The 19,745-nt window shown below is 43.7% G+C and overlaps 1 protein-coding gene across 7 annotated transcripts in view; it reads right to left on the reverse strand.

Annotated features, from left to right (window-relative positions):
* The window catches only part of LOC131101748 (CUB and sushi domain-containing protein 3), a 234,036-nt gene that overhangs the window by 23,037 nt on the left and 191,254 nt on the right, over positions 1–19,745 (reverse strand). For 5 of the 7 annotated variants that reach the window (XR_013627730.1, XM_078792151.1, XM_078792149.1 and 2 more), the window contains 21 exons: positions 18,846–19,033; positions 18,656–18,774; positions 18,506–18,581; positions 18,308–18,424; positions 16,525–16,638; positions 16,334–16,429; positions 16,051–16,254; positions 15,868–15,992; positions 14,807–14,903; positions 13,858–13,962; positions 13,131–13,249; positions 12,790–12,859; positions 11,770–11,886; positions 11,362–11,571; positions 10,505–10,693; positions 7,841–8,018; positions 6,044–6,189; positions 3,878–3,958; positions 2,319–2,432; positions 2,054–2,242; positions 1,641–1,799 (listed from right to left, as the gene is read on the reverse strand). Coding sequence is in view for 6 of the 7 variants with exons in the window: in XM_078792151.1 (XP_078648277.1) it covers positions 1,641–1,799; positions 2,054–2,242; positions 2,319–2,432; positions 3,878–3,958; positions 6,044–6,189; positions 7,841–8,018; positions 10,505–10,693; positions 11,362–11,571; positions 11,770–11,886; positions 12,790–12,859; positions 13,131–13,249; positions 13,858–13,962; positions 14,807–14,903; positions 15,868–15,992; positions 16,051–16,254; positions 16,334–16,429; positions 16,525–16,638; positions 18,308–18,424; positions 18,506–18,581; positions 18,656–18,774; positions 18,846–19,033 (2,813 nt within the window). In the remaining variant the exon portion in view is untranslated. The remainder of the gene's footprint in view (positions 1–1,640; positions 1,800–2,053; positions 2,243–2,318; positions 2,433–3,877; positions 3,959–6,043; positions 6,190–7,840; positions 8,019–10,504; positions 10,694–11,361; positions 11,572–11,769; positions 11,887–12,789; positions 12,860–13,130; positions 13,250–13,857; positions 13,963–14,806; positions 14,904–15,867; positions 15,993–16,050; positions 16,255–16,333; positions 16,430–16,524; positions 16,639–18,307; positions 18,425–18,505; positions 18,582–18,655; positions 18,775–18,845; positions 19,034–19,745) is intronic. The other 2 variants (XM_078792153.1, XM_058047094.2) reach the window with 1 other exon arrangement.

Genomic DNA, 19,745 nt, shown 5'->3' on the forward strand with positions numbered 1-19,745 from the left:
CTTTCATTGTGTTACTCTGTCAAACCTTATTAACTTTAGACCCCCCAAAAATAACATCTTAAGTGGCCTTGTGTAATCTTATTACATGAATTGGCTCCACTGGGGCTTGCTTAGAAAAGATTTTGGAAAGATTTCACCCCGAATTTAGTCCTAAAGCTAGTTACGGCTTACAGCGGCTAACATGTCTTCACACAAGGCGTGCTCCCAAGGCGTTTATCATTAATGTTGATAATAATACAGTTTACAGCAAATACCGTATTTTCCTCCGGAGTATAAGTTGCACAAGGCCAAAAATGCCTAATTAGGTAGAAAAAAACATACATAAGTCGCACTGGAGTATAAGTGGCATTTTTTGCAGGTAATTTATTTTAACTACTTGACCAAAACAGACATTACGTCCTCTTGGAAGGTAAGTTGTAACAATAAAAGAATAGAGAACAGGCTGAATAGGTGTAAGATATGCTAACACAATGGTTATTCAGCTATACAAAAAATAAACATGAACAGGAAAGGTGTCCAGTGTTTATGTAACAAACACTTTTTTCACTTATTAGTCGCTCTGGACTATAAGTCGCAGGAACAGCCAACCTATGAAAAAATGTGCGACTTATAGTTCGGAAAAACAGCGCTAGCTGGCTGTATACTACACTTTTGTTGTTACACTTTGTTCGTCATTCAAGTTAATAGTAACAACAATTGTTCTTACAACTACAAAGAAAAAGCTCTTCATGCTAACTGCTAGCCGCTGGCGAGGTGTAGCTATAAGTCACTTGCTAACCAAGGCAGACAGTTTTACCCTGGAAATACAGACCAGACATTAAAAAGATGTAGGTGACCATTAATGTTAGCTGCAAGTCGCTAGCTAGCTATATGGTATTAGTCATTTGCTATTAAAGGTGCCCCCCCCCCTTGTTCATTCTTTTTAAAGACAGATTTAAGATAGAACAGAAAATGAAAAAGCAGTGGCGCATTATTAATGTTAGCAGCAAATCGATAGCTAGCTTAAAGTGGCGCGTTTAACATGATACACAGATATAAATTGGTGTCCCTTCACATTTCTATCTCTTTAGATTTGTTGTTACATAGGTTGACATATTTATTGTTTATCAATATTATTGTTATTAGTGGTTGACTTCTTTTTTCACACAATGGTGCCACAGTACGAGTTCAAATAGTTTTAGCTCAGAATTGAACATTTTCACCAATAAAAGATGGCTGAAGGGACTTACAGTAACTCTGCTGCAGTTTGTTTAAAGCCTAATCCATCAAGTAGAAGAAGAGGGATTTAAAGGTTGCAGAAAGCAACCATAGTACCACCATCATGTTCCCCTTAACTGTCAAAGCATCCTTGAATATCTATCCTCCATTGCACGGCTGAGGGTCCTCAATGGACAATAGCTTGACTTGTAACAGTGTGCAACTTGCTCCAAAAACCCCACCATCTGTGCTCAGCAAGACCATTACACAACACATTCAAACTCTGGAGAGGCAGTCAGAAGTGAGAAGAGCCGACTTATTAGTTCATATTTTCTGAATTCCACTTTAGAGCTTGAACGTGTCCCTGCTCTCTTCTGTCTGCCTCCGCTTCTTTCCATGCAAGAGAATGGTAGTGAGTAGTAAAATAAAGTTGGGATACATACTTTGGTACTCACCAACATAGCGGATTCTGAAGCCCCTCTTGTTGGTGCCGTGGTCCGAGGACCAGCGCACCAGGAACTGGTGGCCGGTGGTTGTCAGGTTAAAGGGCGTCGGCAGGTCGCCGCTCAGCGTTGCCAACGTGGGATCGTTGGCGGACGGGCCTGAAACGCAACCGAATAGACTTGTTAGCTAGGCTGCTGATTGCCAAACTAGGTTTCCAGTACCGATGGTGGGCCATCTGGAGGCCACTTATTCCAAGCTAAACTGTGATGGACAAAAAAACACTTGAGACACTTCAGTCATGTATTTGGGGGTATGTGTAAAATATTTCCAGGTATTTTCCAGCGGATGTTTAGCCATGGAATTTGGGAAATTCAAGGCAGCCATGTTCTTTTGTCATGCGTCTTTGCTTTACCGTCAAAAATCTCCAAGACGTCAAACTCTCTCTCGGTGTGGAAACTCTCGAAGGTAATGGTCACGTTGTATCCCTTCTCTACAGTAACGCTCCACGAACACATCTGGAGGTTGGGATAGCTCTCGGGCCACCCCGGGCTCAGGATCACACCCGCCGAGTCGTATCGCACGTCGTGGGCGGGGCACTGGACTGCAGAAGCCACAAAGGAAACACACGCAGCTTTCACTTCACGTTCTTGGAAAAAAGTGGATCAACAAAAGCAGACCTTGGCAGGTCGGAGGCGCCGCGTCCATCTGGAGCCTCTCCCCCAGGCGGCAGGTTAGAATCTCACTGCCGACCAAAGAGAAGCCGGGATGGCACCTGTACCTGATGATGTCACCTAGTGATACACATCACAAGGACGTCAGAGCTACCATTTCATTAGGTACACCTGCTCGTTCAATAAGACGGTAAAATGATACAGGATACCGTATTACAGGATAGAAAAATATGAATAGCATATTCTCACATATCCAGAATATGAGCTTTAGACTGGCTTATTATTTATCCGTTATTATTAGTGGCTGATTTCTTTCTGCACGTGTAAAAGCTCCTCCCATTTAACTCTGGGACAAAATGAATTTCCATGATTTAAAACATTTCAAATTGAAAATAGATAGGAAAGATTTGTATTATATGTAGCATGTTCTTACATGATTGTATTCCTTCATAGGTTCTTATCTGCTGCAAATGTCATACTGTGGTTAGAACCTTTAGGTATCACTCCACACTCTTTATTGCTCTCTGGTTCTACCATATCTTACTTATTGTGTGGAAATATGGGCTAATAACTAAAAGCAATCTTCACTCACTAAATGTACTTCAAAAAAGGTCAGTAAGGATAATTCATAATGCCGCTACAGAGAACATACTAACTCCTAATTTCTAAAATCATAAATACTTCAATTTGCTGATATAGTTCAGCTAAAATAATGCATAAGGCTAAAAATAACTAAGTACCTAAAAATGTCATCCAATACTTCTCTACAAGAGGGGAGAAATATGATCTCAGGGAAGAACTACATTTGAACTACAATGAACTATAACACTTCTATGCTAGGACTACGTTAAAAAGCCATAGCTTTTCAGTATGTGGAATCAAACTATGGAATGGATTGAGTAAGGACCTCAAACAATGCACAACGATGAGCCAATTTAAGAAACAATACAAGCAGTTGATGTTTGCTACAATACAAGGATGAAGAGTCTTTAACCAGTCATGATGTGCTATATATATCACTATATTGACACTTACTATGGTACCCATCATGTCATTGGATGGTCATATCACCTCCTACATTGGTACATTATTAACCCCGCTCTCCCCCCCAAAAAAACAAAAACAAAAAAAAACACTTAAATTGTATTATGGAAAGCAGGAAGTGAATAAAAGTAACAGTTAGTGATTGTAAAAGTACCAGATGGAGGGGTAGGATTTAATAAGCTTTGCTTCTTCCTACTCCTTTTGGACATGTGGAACTGGGAACTGATTATGGGATGCACTCAATTGTAATCTGATGCATGTTCAAATGAAATAAAACCATTACCATTACCATTACCATAGGTACATGAGCAAGGCACTGCTCTCCGCATTGTGAAAAGTCTGAATTTGGATACAGCTCTGGCACGTGAGCCGGTGTATCTAATGTTGTGAGGCGTCTCGGCATCTCCTTGTAAAGTAAATTGTCTGGGGTAGACTTCAGAGAGGGCGACCTGAGGAGGTGCGGGTGTCTCGTTTGCAGCCTCCGTCAAAGTGACATGTCTAGAGGCGTGCAGACAGCTCACCTATCTCCAGCTCGCCGTCCTCCATCAGCATGTCAGCGTTGGGCACTTCTGCAGGGGGCTGGCACACCCTTAATTGGTAGGCTGGGGAGACAGATGACACAGCACAGCAGGCCGGGGAGAGAGGGGATATGTTTCAAAGAAACACACACATAAAAGGAAGAATGGCGCATGTATTGCACCATTTATTCTGCTTTATTCTTTTTTAGTTAACCTCGCTTTGTTGCAATTGAACTCCTTGAGCACGCTTGGTTGGGTCAGCAGAAGCCAGAGCGGCTACACAAATACACAACCTGTCTTGCATCATAAAACAGCACCAGCCACCGGGGCTGAAAGGCTGGAATCGATAACGCCGCATGACCGTAGATCACATAGTAACCCAGCAAGAGAGAAAGAGAGCTGAGGGCTGTAAGTCAAGATGAAATTGACTATGAAAATGAGACACGCCGATACGTAGCCGCGGTCCCTCATGCATACCAAAACTCCCTGTGGTCTGCTCTTCATGTTTGTGTGCATGCTCTATCCATCAAGCGGCGTGCGGGAGAGGATCCTAAGAGCACACATTGATCTCACTAATCTCATCCTCGGAGCCGCTTCCATGTCACGTTAGCTTCCTCAACTTCATGTCCTCTCAGTCATCATTTTTTTCTTTGTTTTTAAATATTCTACTGATACAAAGTATGCTAGAACATGTGAATTTCCCCATGGGGATGACTACCAACTCCTACCTCATTATCCAACACCCTTATACACTGGGGGTGTATAACCTGAGGCTCGTGGGTCATACTGTGTACGTGCCCATCCAGCAAAAACACTTTGTATGGCTGCTGCCTAAACAGGCAGTTGAAGTTATTCATTTATTCATTCATTCATTTTCTACCGCTTATCCTCACGAGGGTCCCGGGGGTGCTGGAGCCTATCCCAGATGTCTTCGGGCGAGAGGCGGGGTACACCCTGGACTGGTGGCCAACCAATCACAGGGCACATATAGACAAACAACCATTCACACTCACATTCATACCTATGGACAATTTGGAGTGGCCAATTAACCTAGCATGTTTTTGGAATGTGGGAGGAAACCGGAGTACCCGGAAAAAACCCACGCATGCACGGGGAGAACATGCAAACTCCACACAGAGATGGCCGAGGGTGGGCAGTTGAAGTTATAACAAGTACAAATGTACTGCATGCATAGAGCAAGATGATGGGGCAGCCAGATTTCACTCATCGAGGTCTGGGATTACTGTACTATATCCGTTATTTCTTCAATTTGGGATTCAAAAAGGGTCAAATTTGTACGGAATTCATTTCTATGAGGTTCTAATGTGAAGCAATCTACAGGAAAAAAAATCACCACTTGGCAACAACCAGCAGAGGGCGCAGGCCCGTCGTTTGGTGCCTAGACAGACTCTCAAGGAATACATGAAAATAAATGAGAGAAAGGATGCAGAAACTGCTTGGCAGTTGCTGGTAATTCAGGCCCGTCTAGTTTTCTGGCCTAAACGGGCTGTCGTAAAGTCATGTAACGAATTAGCCACAGAGCCAAGAGGAGTTTTACAGGACATCATTCTAAATAAAATCTTTGGTAGGTGTCACTTGATGTTCTCTCCGGTGCCTGCTGACTGCATAGACGGGCATGATGAATAGCTTCATCATTTTTTATTGCTGAGACTCATATCAATCAAGCGGATTTTACATAATGTTAATTAGTATCATCACATGACGTGTAGTCACTACTTCTTGAAGCAATAGAGGGGAAAAAAGTACTTGGCAAGAGCCTGTAGAGGGTGGGGGCGTTCCAGGTTTTCTGGCCTAAACGGGTTGTCATGGAATTACAGGAAATACAGATAAAGACCAAGGTGGCATTTTGCGCAGGGCCAATTTGAACTCAAATCAAAAATTTACTTGCTAACACTCAAGCGCCCTGACAGCATAGATGGGTATGATGAGTAGATGTTTTTTTTTTAAATTGCTAAAAAATTAAAGAAAAAAACATTTTTTGTGTACTTTGTAACAACTGGCGACAACTAACTCAGGTTATTTTTCTCCAAGCCAGGCTGCCCAAGATAAAGAAAGAGGAAGTACAGCCGCTGGTGTAATGCTTCAAATAGCAGCCACGCTTTCCCAATGACAGGCTGGGAACGTATCATCATGTCCATCAAGTCTTACCGTGGTAACTCAAGACAAAGAATCCAGCTCCAGAGAAGTCCGAGTGGAATTTGATGAGGATGATGTTGGAGGTCGAATAGACGGACTCCAACGCCGTGTTCCCACTGAATTGGCCAATCTGAGGAGATGACTGGTCTGGACCATCCCTGCGCGGAAAAGGAAAAAAAAAACAAAACAGAAAGTCAGCATTGCCCTCCAAAGTTGGGACGCATCTACTAGTTTGAAGAATGGAGCGAGAGGACACAAGTAAGTTACTGCTCTCATTAAGCGGTCATTTGTTGTCAAAGATAGAGCTTTGGTGATATTTACGAGACAAAAGCTGGAAGTGCTCCACCACCTCTAAATGGAGATAAAGTGCCGTTGGAAGAATGGTGCCAAACCAAACACAGTACACATGCAGTACACTATGCCTCTTCCTACAGTGCTAACCTGGCCCTACACCCGAGTGTACGTACAAGGGATGTCCACACTTCTCCCGGCGGGGGGTCACATACTGACAAATGAAGGGACGCCAGGGCCACTGAGGTATATTTCCAGAAAAAAGCCTACTATCAACTTCATGCTCTGTTTTACATTATTGCAATGACTTTATTTCCTTATTTCATATTACCACATTGAAAAAAAATCTTTAATATTACTTGGGGAGAAAAAAGGAGATTTTTTCTCTCATATTTGAACTTTATGTTCCGAGAAAATGATGTCATTTTCCGTCATACAATTATGAGGTCCAAAGAGGTCCTTTAAAATGTTACTGGGGTAAAAGGAAATTGGTTTAGAGGCCAAGGTGGAGTCTTTTTCAAGTGTAGCTTCAGTTAGCATAGCGGGACAGGAAGTTATCCGTGGACTCCCGGGTCAGACCCGGTCAGGCTGAGCCGTGGGAGTGGAATTTACAAATAGAGCCCCCGCTGTCCGTGATTAAAAAGGTATGATGGCGGAGTTAACTAAAATGGTCATTTCCTGCTGTTTGAGCGACTTTGGATGAGGCTAATTACACTTGATGAGGAAGAGAAGGCATCAGGGTCTCCTCCGATCCACATTAGGTGGTCTCGTCTTCATCATGGCTTCTAAGTGCATACCGCCAAGACTTGGCAACACGCACGACATATATAATCAGTCCTACTACACCGCCGGCACCCCCGTAGCCCTGCCGGTATGTGAGCAATTAGCATCCAAACCAAACTGTCAGGTTCTGGCACTGGACCTGAGCAGGCCTGCTGTGAAAATGGCACTCCCACGATGGAGACGGCGCTCCCTGCAGAGAAGCGCTTTTTAGTGGTGGCGGTGATGAGATAGTCAGCTGGGCTCAGACGCTTTTATTTGTGTGTGATTTTAGCAATTGGCACACAAGGCGGCAGGGGGGTCACGGACAATCGTCGCAGTTAGGAATTTTCCAAATGGACTGCACATCGTTATGTGGATTGAACGGAATGGGGTACCTTTCAAATGCGGACAGAGTAACTTCCATCCATTTTCTGGTTGCGGGCATCCTCATTCCACCAAATCATTTGAATATGCAGTTAGTGATTCAGTGACATGTTGTTGTCCCTTAGGTACTTAGGTATCTTTGTGTAGTTGTTTCATTGGCTTCATGAGATGTTAAGTAAAAGTAAAAAAAATGAGCCACACAAATCGTTCACAGGCGCTAAACCTGGTTCACACTACCTGGGTCAAGTGGCACGATTTCGATTTTGAGGAAGGAAAGGCTGTGCGTCTTCCTCTTCCTTTCGGGCGAGTGTGACATGTGACGCACCTTCTTATAGTATTAGCATGTCCAGTCGTCCAGCTCATGGCACCTACCAGACAGTGATGTAGTCGTATATGGGCTCTGTGCTGAGGACGGTGAAGTTGATGTAAATCCCGTGTCCCGGCGGAACCCTTACGCTCCAAACGCAGTCCTGGAAATTGGGGTACTCCTCGGGGTGACCGGGTGAGTAGATGGTCCCGTTTAACGATGTGATGTTTCCACCGCATAGAGCTGGAAAGACAGTTACACGCACATGTCACTTTTGAACTTCCATGATGTTCCCCCAAGCGTGAGGCCGACTCTTCTGGGGAGGGGCAGAATCACAAAGGAAAGTGAAAGTGAAAAGTGAAGTAAAACGCTCAGTGGCAAAATCAAAATTTGGCCCGGTCCAAAGCCAAGCGCACCATCACGGAGGTCCTTGAACATGTGAAAGGATCTTCTCACGTGAAATGGAAAGTGAGAACTAAACAGCATAGTGGTCACCTCTCAAAAAGCCCTTCTCTCCCTCCTTTGCAACACCCCTTTTCAATGTGCCAAACCACCATCCAGGAACCCAACCTGTTGGAAACCCGACGGCCTCCTGTACATCCAACCGGAGAGAAATACATACATTCATTCATTCATTTTCTACAGCTTATCCCCACAAGGGTGGCAGGGGGTGCTGGAGCCTATCCCAGCTGTCTTTGGGTGAGAGGTAGACCCCGGCACCTCGGCTCCCGAAATACAGTAATATCTGGAATAAACCAGGCTATAATCAAAGAATCTCATCTTTATTTCAAGCGTGCAGCTCTCCCTCGGAGTTCACAACCATAAAGGGAATATTATACATCCACAATTACCTGCAGCCCTTTTGCAACACGACTTTTTGCATTATTTGAAATCATCTGTCGAGTTACAGGTCACACGCTCTCTTAATTGCGTTGGTTATTATTTCTGCTTTCATTACAGCCTTCAATATCAAACACTCATCATAGAAATGAGTCAGGATGCAATTCAACAACGCTGCATATTAAACAGCAGTGGGGACGGCCAGATAACAGAGTAATATTGATTACGCCATGATGACAAAGAAAATGACCATCTTAATGTATCAATAAAGGCATGTAAAATATATAGACTGTATATATGTTGCAAATATGGAGGACCAAAACTGCCAAAATAATAAATAAATAAATAAATAAAAGTGGAAATAAAAACAAAAATGAAAAAAAAAATCACAAAATTAAATACAAAAAAATAAATATAAATGGAAATAAAAACAAAAATAAAAAAATATATACATAAATAAATAAATAAAAGCAAAAATAAATACAAAAATAAAAAAAAGATTCAAAAATTAAAAATAAATACAAAAATAAATGTAGAAATAAATACAAAAATAAATATATAAATAGAATTACATTTCAATAAATAAATAAAAGCACTCTGCTCTCATATGTATTTATTTCATGCTGCAGACAATGTCAGCTTGAAATGCAGAAGGAAAAACTATTCAAAGGAGGGGGCGGTCCTAAGTGTGTCTTGGGTTGAACTGTTCGCCTATTGGTTGAATGTTTAGGTACTCCACAACTTCACACAAGGTCCTGTAAACTACAGGGTCGACCTCTGAGTCTGTTGTTTCATTTGTGTGAATTAACTGCTCCAATAAGGCTTCCACCCGGAAAAGCAGGTAATCCGGGGAAGCATTATCCGAAATATCTGCTAGCAAACGGAGATCCCTGGAGATTGCAGCCATATTTACCGCCATTGAGAGTGGTGTGGTGACTTCCTCTTGCTGTGGCTGTTTGCAGGCATACCTAGTTGATTTTCGCACTCACATGTCGATCAACCAATAGGCGAACAGTTCAACCCAAGACACACTTAAGACCGCCCCCTCATTTGAATAGTTTTTCCTTCTGCATTTCAAGCTGACATTGTCTGCAGCATGAAATAAATACATATATTTTATTTATTTATTGATATGTAATTCTATTTATATATTTATTTTTGTATTTATTTCTACATTTATTTTTGTATTTATTTTAAATTTTTGAATCTTGTTTTTTATTTTTGTATTTATTTTTGCTTTTATTTATTTTTTATGTATATATTTTTTTATTTTTGTTTTTATTTCCATTTATATTTATTTTTTTGTATTTAATTTTTTGATTTTTTTTCATTTTTGTTTTTATTTTCACTTTTATTTATTTATTTATTTATTATTTTGGCAGTTTTGGTCCTCCATAGCAAATAGAAACCATTATGTAAATCAGTAAAACTATTTAAAAAATAATATACATTTATTTACAATAAGAGTGATGTACTTTAATGAGTCAGAAAAGAATCGAATAAAATAAAATAATGGGGGAAAAATATCATGTGTGATGTAAATCGATGTAAATTATTTAAGAATAACAAATAATGTGATGATTAAAATAATTATCAAATATTTTTTATTATTTTTCCAAGCATTACAAACGTAACAAAAAAACAATACATATTTAAAAAAACGGGATGTACTACAATATTAGCCAAGTCATTTAATAGCTCTTCTATATAGAAAAACATCAGGCTAGGGTAAAAGGTAAATGCATGTACGTGATTTCAATCTGTGAGGCTCTAGTCTGTTGTCGTTTGAAGAGTTAAGACATTAGTGAATTGGCCAGGAACCCCAAATAACAGAGGAGTGAAATAGGTCCCCTATCCTATCCTATCAGTATAATCGATACGATACGTACCTTCGCATCGTGGTAGCGGGTGGTTCCAGTTACGGCTGATCCCGTGCAAACACGTGAGTGAGGCGTCGCCCATCAGGGAGTACCCCGGCAGACACTCAAAGGACACCGTCATCCCCACGCTGAAGTCGCTGCCGATCACGATGCCGTTCCGGAAGGGCCGGGGGTCGGGGCAACTCTGGAGCTGGTACGCTGGGAGTGGGTCGGGGGTGGGGGCAGGTCACTACATGTCTCTTATCATCATTCATACATTACTTTTCACAGTACATTGGTAAAGACTCATATTGCCACTAATGATAATCAACAGTTAGTGGTAATATATGATCATAATGATCATAATGTATGATGCAAATACACCCCCTAGGGGTTGTGAGCAGAATAGGTGATGACATCAGAGTGAAGATTTCTTGGCACATAATGGCACTTCCGCGTTTGAGAAATTATTATTTAGGCTGGGACAGAGTGGAGTTCATGTTTTGTTGCAGAATAATATTAGTGTCAGAGCTCCACTGCATCTGCAGTTAGACATCCAAACGAGGTGCGGCATGAGAAATGTCATTTTTATGTGGAGACTAAACACTCTGCACATTAATGCAGGGATTTTGAACTGTGAGATTTGCAAGTCGCTTCCAAACTGGTTTCAGTGCCAGGGAGAATAAACACAAAAAAGTCATTATTGAATTTCCTCGCCTGGCGCTGATCGTTACGACTCGCCTCGTTTCTGGCGAGCGCTTCAAAAGTCACGACCCATTTTGACTTTTTTTTTTTTTTGGTCATCAGATAAGTTGTTGGCGGCCGTGTTAACGCCGCCGGTCTGTTTGTCCTTGATTGGCCACCCCAGCAACCCGCGTGGCGCTTACCTTGGAACGTGATGTGGAACCCGGGCTTGTTCTGCGAGTAATCGCTGTGGAAGAAGAAGCTGGTCTGGTGCGTGGTGCTGAACAGAGGTTTGGGGACCGCGGGGCCGCTGAAGCGGTCGATGACCGAGCCCGTGTCCGGGCTGCCGCTACGAATCTCCAGGTAGTCGTGAATGGCCTCGGTGGAGAAGTTGACAAACTGGAGGTGGATGCCTGTCGGACAATACAAATACACCAAACTCGCATAACGGAAAGACATTTACTGCAAACACATGCTGGAACACTTTACCAAGAGCTATAATAAAGCTGAACCATCACAAGGTTACACAAGGTCAAGTTTAGTATTACTTTTAGTATTACGTAGTATGTATATATGAAGAAATGTTCCAAGAAAGAAAAAACCTTCCTTACCGAAGCCCACAGGTAAGTTGACGCTCCACGTGCAGTCCAAGCCGCTCGGGTAGTTGCCGGGGTAACCGGGACTGAGAATGACACCGCTTACGTCCGTCAGAGCCCCCCCACACTGGGCTGGAGATACGCACACACGGAGAAGACAAAATGACACAAACACACACAGTCGGCCTGCTTAAAAAGCGGAGCTTTGGAGTGCTTTGGCATCATCGGTGAATAGCAAATCAAGTCTTTAATAGATTCCCTATCACACTCGGCAAAAAAAAGCTGCGAGCGCGAGATCCAATTAATTTGCAACACAAGGTCAAAGATAAACATCCAATTTGGATGCATCAGTGGCAGCTCATGGGCAAGAGCACTTATTTCCCCCCCACAGCCTTTTAAATTCACTCACACTCATCGTAGGTAATCAAGGCTCCTGTGCATTACTGCGGTGTGAGCCATGCATTATTCAACACGGCTTTTTGCCGCCTGCGGACGGCCAACTGGAGACCGGCGTAATTGTGTTGGCTTTACCCAGGTGCTAACGCAACAACAAGCATGGCAAACGCTCATGGGACGCCATCTTGGATGAAACAGTCCTTAAACTAGGACACGACTAGGCTGCTTATGGTTTGACATATAAACTTACGACTTTATGTACATTTCCTCCCTTGCCTTAGAGTGGCTTATGAATTTCAGTCTCATCTCCAAATATAGATTTGGAATATCATGATCACACAAGAATGAAGCTGTACTATCCCAAGAATAAAGTCATAATCTCGAAGCAATAACCTGAAGAATTAAGAATTTCGCTGTGGATTAAGTGTGTGAAAAAGTCGTACTTTCTGTTGAAACGAGATGGATATTTGCTGATGTAGTCCTGTTTGTTTGCTTCCCTTGTTATGTTATTGTTGCTGTTGTTCTTGTCTCTTTTTGTACCCATCTTGTCCCCCCACACAGCAAATAAAAAGCAGAATAAAGTCGAAATATGACGTTTCTTGTGAATAAGCTGCTTGCCTGCCTGCCAAGTGTACTTACCAAGACACAGCGGTACCGGATAGTTCCATCTCCGCACAGGTCCAGGCATGCAGGTTATATGCGCGTTTCCCTACAAACAGTTAAATTACATTAAAAAGCCTCCTCATTAGTAACATTTAACCATTCTCATAGGAGATAGTCAGCACAGCAGTGGTGGTGTCATGTTTGTAAGAAGAGCCACATTTCCTTCTGATTCACTCTTGGAAGTACTCGGTGCTGGGAAAGAAAACTCCATTGCACAACATCACAGCAGCCGCTTTTAATGATGGCACTTTCTTCTTTCTTTTCTACATCTGGCACACTGTTAGCATGAAGTAAGCCCAAGCGGAGTGTGCGCTTACCTGAAGAGAGTATCCTTGTTCGCAGGAGAACTGCACCACGTCGCCCACCATGAATCTGTCTCCTTGTCGGATGCCGTAGTTTGGAGTCTGGGGCTCCGGACAGGACTCCAGACCAATAGCTGAGCAAAACACGGTACAGGTGCGCTTATTGGATCCAATTACACACACAACATGCAAAAGTACACAGAAGGTGATTACACGGTATAACAGTCTGACTCGCGGTGTCATCCTACAAATAACACAAAGTACAAATAACGCTGCATCTGAACAACACATTCATTTGAGGACAAGCAGCACACAAGACAGATGGCTGGCACTGCAATGCTGCCAATGTCTACCAGAGGGAGCCAGAGGAAACGAAGCCTGATGGGAGGCTGATGTCATTGCAGCAGACATCTGAATTTTTGAATTTTAAACTCATATGGGTTAATGTTCATATATTTCCTAGGTATACTTTTGCAGTGTTAAGTTGTTGTGTGATGAATTTAAGATGACACCGTGAGTCAGACTGTTATACTTATATTAGCGAGCTGCGAGCTCATTATTTGCTCTTGCCAGAGGAAGAGCTACAGTTTTCTCACCGGCTCGCGAGCGGCACGCTATTTAAACAATAGGTAGTAGTTGTGAGGTAAAGGGGATGATTAGAAGATTAGAATTTAGCCATAAAATAGCCACATTTATGGAATTGATGGCCTATGTTATGGGAGAGTGTATATAAGCATTTTACCTGTGTATTCCAGGTGGAATCCAGCAGCTGAGACGCTGATGTCGGAGCTGAAGCTGAGATAGAGGTTGTTGGATGTGCTGTTGAGGAGGGGTGGGATGGTGGTGCCTGGAATCGCACACACACACACAGACACACACACGGCGTCAAAGAGATGACCATCTGATGGCAAAGGCAACAACAACAAAGGCTTCACCCAAATCTCCATTTCCAGCCTTTTCTGTCTTACGGCTGCCGCTCTGAAAGGAGATGGAAGGGGATCTCTCTTTTTTTTGAGGGAGTGTGTTTCATTTGAAAGCAAAAATGTTGGCCTGACCTAGTTACAGAGTGGCAAGGCAACAGTACAAAGTCAAAAAAAAAAAAAAAAAAAAGCCAAGCTGTCACAGTCGACTGTGTTTCTGCCTCAATGATGTTCTTTCATGTTAAGGAACGCTAACCTTGGCTAAGCTACTCATCTGTGCTAAATGTCACCGCCGTGTATCTGCGTTCATGATATTTTACAACCTGTCTGATGATTACATGTGAGGGCAGCACTCGCTTACTTTTCTTTTTGTGTTGGTTTAGTGGCAGCATCAAAGCTGCCGTGATGGATGTGATTGACTGCCTCAACTCCAGGCCATTAATTAGCTTCCTTTCCCCGTTCCAGATGAAATCTCATTAGTTAGCACGGCAGAAAATGAAAAAAAATAGATATATTTCCCAGTAATGAATGATGGATGATGCAAAATAATTAGCAGCTCAACAACGGTTTGTGGCGCTCCATTATTTCTCTTTTGCTGTGTGCACGTATGAATTCCCAACAACTGAATATTCATGCGGCATAATTCAACAGAACTGGCGTTACAAGGGAACGCATATTGTCTTTGTAGTCTAACCACATGCAGATATGCCATGCTATCTTATGCTTTTCCAGGAATTCCACACAAACGAGCAGAGCTTGATTAGATCTTACCAGAGTAGCTGCCCAGCCTGGGGGCGTGGTTGTCCGCCCCGTCGTAGAAGTCCAAAGAGTCCCAGTTGTGCTCTGTGGCAAAGCTCACCACTTGAACCTGAAAATCGGACAATGAAAATGTCATGTCTTTAATATAGTTGACCATTACTTTGAAAATAACTATGAACTCATACAACCCCGGCCGCTTGGCAAAAGACAACTCCTTCAGTCGACTGATCTTTCAAGGCACACACGCTGTTGTGTTGTGTGGATATATGAGCATGGAGCCGACCAAAAGGAAGACGAGACTCCCGCTTGTCAGCAGGAAAAAAATCATCTTTCTACATTGTTGCCTTCTTTAGTAGTAGAACATAGATAAGTTTCAGGAAAATCTCAGTTCCCGACTAAAAAAGGCAGAAAAGCAGCCTTTTGTAAAAAGATACGTTTCAAGCATTACTTTCCCTTTGACAAAGATATTTTTTGCTTTTGTGAGGAGCTCTAACATCTAAAAAACATCAACGACACAAAAAATAACACTTTACTATATGATCAACATAACTATACTTTACTATATGTACTGTACTACATTTACTACATATACTATAAAAGTTGCATCACCACATCTTTTTACCTCTCGTACCACACCGCAATAGTACACAATAATAACGTAAAAACAATCATCATCATCATCACAACGGCAAAAAAGAAATTTAACATGAAAAGGCGCAAAATCAAGTTAAAATACTAGGACAATAAAGAAATGACAATTTTATTCAAAAAGGGAGAGGGTTTGTTGTTTGCAAGTGAGACCCCTGCTGCCCCGGAGGTGCAATTGCACCCCAAACTGCCACGCAAAGCCGCAATGATGACGTCTCTCGCTTGTGTCATGGTCATTGTCTTTGACGGCGCAATCATCCAGGATCTTTTAGCATGAGATGCTATCAGGCTATCCTATCTGGATGCTCCTCCACTCTCCAAGCATCCATCCGTCATCCTAATACCTTATCTTCCCCCTCCTGATGTCCCGCTTGCTCAGCTTTTAAGTCAATGACAGGAAAAGGTCAGGCGAAAGAGCAGTTTACCTGGATTCCGGCCCCTTCCGGAACCGAGACCTTCCACACGCAGTTCTGGTTGTTGTCGTATGGTTCCGGGTATCCGGGCGACAGGATGGTGCCGTGGCGGGAGGTTAGCGCTCCGCCGCAGGGAACTGCCAGACGCAATGTTAGCGTAGAAAGGAAAGGGAAGCTAAGGTAAGGCGTCATTACCGATGCACGTAGGTAGGCTGTCGTTCCACTGCGCCAGGTTGTCCGGCACACTCTCGCATCGAATGGCGGTGGAACCGTGCAGCACGTAACCCGGGTTGCAATCGAACTGCACCAAGGAGCCCGCCGCAAAGTCGTTGCCCAGGCGGCGCCCGAAACGCGGCTCAGGGACGGAGCTGCACTGGGTGGAGCTGGTCCGAGGCACGGCTGCGTCAGTGAAAGACGTGACTTTTCATTGATTCCATAATCTTAACAAGATAAGCGTTGCTGCTTTTGACAGGCTGACCTTGGTAGACAAAGTGGAAGCCTTTGGCGGTTTCCGGCCCGACCGTTGTGAACTTAACAGTGATCTGATTGCCCGAACTGAGAGGCAGCGACTCCCCTGGAAGGACAGCGAGTATGAAGATAAAATTACATTTATTTCAGATGGCCCACCACGGTTTTCATCCATCAGTGTACTAATACATCAGTCCTTACCGGAGTGTGAGCCCGAGAGAGATGACAGCAGCGTGCTCTGCTGAGTGGGCCCATCGTAGATCTCCACTACGTCGTTTAGAGACGTCTGGAAGAGCACAAACTGGCCAAAGAGGACTGGCGACAAGGACGGACCACAAAAAAAAGAGAGAGGTTAATCACGTTATTCCATGTTAGTGCCCTGCATCCATCTTCCCATCCTGACAAATAACAAGATAAACCCTGTCATCGCCCGCGCTAGCATAACACAACACACTTTTGTTGTGGAGCACCACGGTCCTCTGAAAGCCTGCCCAAAGTTGTGGGCATGCAAAGCCAGAGGAAATCAGGTAATCGTGTTTTTTGCTTGTTTCAGAGGAGTCGAAGTACTTCCTAAGCGTCCACATTGGCGCTAAATGAAGCCACTGAACTGAATGGCTGAACGAGGCCAATGAACGCATTCAAGTCATTCATTCTGTATATTTCTAAACCCCAAAATAAAAACTGACCTTCTGGAAGGCTTTGTTTTAACACGACTGCAAAAACTGAAATAAAAACTGAAAAAGCTGCCACAAAGCATGTTTGGGGAGGATCTGGCAAAGTGTCTTCATGGAGTCGACACCCTGAACGCTTGCTTCCTAAATGTAATGAGACGGAGACCGTTGACGGGCTGCTATTTTAAACGTAGCGCCGACGGGCACAATTAGGGCTCACATCAAATAATTACTGACGGCGAGTCAGAGCCGGTTAGCTAATATGCTGTCGAACAACATATTGTGGGCGGATATGATACATGTAATAAAAACAGCATGGTAATCACCTCATGTTGACAGGAGCGCATACTGTATCATGGTAAGGTCTACAAGTGGAGCCAAAATGGAAGCAAGTGCTGCTACCACTCGTGAAACAAAAGCAACCAATCAAAGACGGGCCGCATCAGAGGAAAACCTGCCTCATCTTTCAGTGCCGCTTCAACGCTTAACCCTGACCTGGAATGAAATGAATGGCTAGCTAGCGCCCTTTGATCAGTGATTAAATCCCCACGGCTTTTTGGCTCAGGTTGAAAAAGAGGTTTGATCTTGGGAGTCTGGAATGATCTCATTAAAGGTCTTTTCTGGCCCTGAAACATCCAGATCACACGATTAATTGGTGCCATTTTGCTGTACTGTGTCAGGTTAGAAAACAAACCAGAGTCAGACCGGATTTCCACTACCGTGTCCAACTCAGTGCAATTGGTGTTCCTTCCTTCCTTCGTTGCGATGAAGCAGGGTTTACGTGAAAACGACAGCACTCATTTGCATGAAAGTTTGCGGCGATATGGTAAGATATGGTATGATAAGAGCCCATTCCATTTTGGTGCACATTAAATTACCGTTTCTGTTGTTGGCATTGGCAGATCCACTTCAGATCAGATTTCCGTCCATGTATGGAAACTGATATTATTAGTACACCTTCAGGGCCACTCTATTAGCTCAGTGCATTTCCCTCGAATAGAAGGCATTCTTGACACATACTCACACTCACATAGCACAATCAGAGTTGCGCAACACGGAGATATGACACATAGAAAAATACTGGGACAAGACCGTTTGAAAAAGCTTTCACATTGTGTGTGAAGTCCCAAGAAGCAGAGAAGAACTAACCACTAGAGGCCTAATTCAGACCCAAACACATCCATCCATTTCCTACCGCTTATCCTGTTCGGGGTCGCCGGGAGTCAGAGCCTATCGAGGCAACTTTGGGTGTAAGGCAGACTACACCCAATGCCGGTCAAAGATAGTCGGTCTCAGGACTTCCAAAATCTTACCAAACTCTCGCGGCACAGCTATGGCGTAGACGCAAGTTTGTCCCGTCGTGTAGTTCCGCGGGAAGTTCGGCGACAACACGGTTCCTTCGGATCCCGTGGAGCGGCTTCCGCAGGGGGCTGGAACCACCAGAAAGCAGTGCCGGAATAAGTAAACGGAATGACTTAGTCTAACGTGCATAACGTAGCAACCATCCGTGCCTTGACAGCTGGGCAAAGCGCGGTTCCATCCGGGTCTGCCGTCATCCCCCATGCTACAGGTGAGGGTGGAGTAACCCTGAAGAACAAGTCCCTAAGGGGTTAGCTGTCTGGGCCATCAGTGACACCACAAACCACCCGTTCAGTCAGTACCTGTAGAACGTATCCAGCCTCGCAGTAGAAGGTCACAGTCGATCCAAGTTTATAATCCGATCCCAGTCTGGTGCCGTTCAAAACCACACCCGGGTCGAAGCAGGATTCCCTCAACTTGGCTGGACAGCGAGATAAATAATTTGTTTACTACGAATTAAAGACAGGATAGCCCCCCCCCCGATGGATCTACCTTTGTATTCCAGGTGAAAGCCGGCGTAGGACACGGATCCGTCGCTGCGGAAGGCTAGGTGCATGGTGTTGGAGCTGCTCTCGATCCGCTCCGGGAGTTTGCTGTCTTGGAAGCTGCCAATCAGAGGGCTGTTGCTGTCTGGGCCGTCGTAGATGTACAGGAAGTCGTAGTTGGGCTCGATGTTGAAACTAGAAAGAAGGCAACAGTGAAAATGAATACAGTAAAGTCTCGTTATATCGATATTGTCGGGAGTCGGAAAAAATATCGATATAACCGGACTGTTGATATATCCGATCCTGCACCGAACTGCATTAAAAGTGGGCAATAATGCACTCTACATTGTTCTAGAGTATAGAACAATGTCGAGCAGCTTAAATCAATCTTTGCTTAAGGATTTCAATACCAAAAAAGAACACGGTGAACGGCTGCTTCCAGTCAACTTTATTTTTCACACTTCCACCACCAGAGCGCAGCACACACACCGATTCCCGCACTTCCTGGTTCACAGGTCATGCTCACCCCGCCCCACATAGCTGGCCAAACACGTGCTGCAACAGAAGAACCAACTGCGTTCGTGGTTTCTCTCGTGTGTATAGAATCTATACACACGAGAGAAACCACGAACGCCAGCATGTACATATGAAAAACAGTGATTATTGCAAGCGATAAAAAGATATCTGAATACAACACAATTAAATACATGTATTTGTACGCTTGTGTCTTCGTTGGAATAGGTGTGTATGCTATGTCAGTTGGTTCTTCTGTTGCAGGGATGTGTTTGGCCAGCTATGTGGGGCGGGTTGAGCATGACCTGTGAACCAGGAAGTGCGGGAATCGGTGTGTGTGCTGTGCTCTGGTGGTGGAAGTGTGAAAAATAAAGTTGACTGGAAGCAGCCGTTC

The sequence above is a fragment of the Doryrhamphus excisus genome, linkage group LG7 (assembly GCF_037039965.1).
Source record: "Doryrhamphus excisus strain RoL-2023G ecotype Guam linkage group LG7, RoL_Dexc_Guam_v1.1, whole genome shotgun sequence".
NCBI lineage: Eukaryota > Metazoa > Chordata > Actinopteri > Syngnathiformes > Syngnathidae > Doryrhamphus > Doryrhamphus excisus.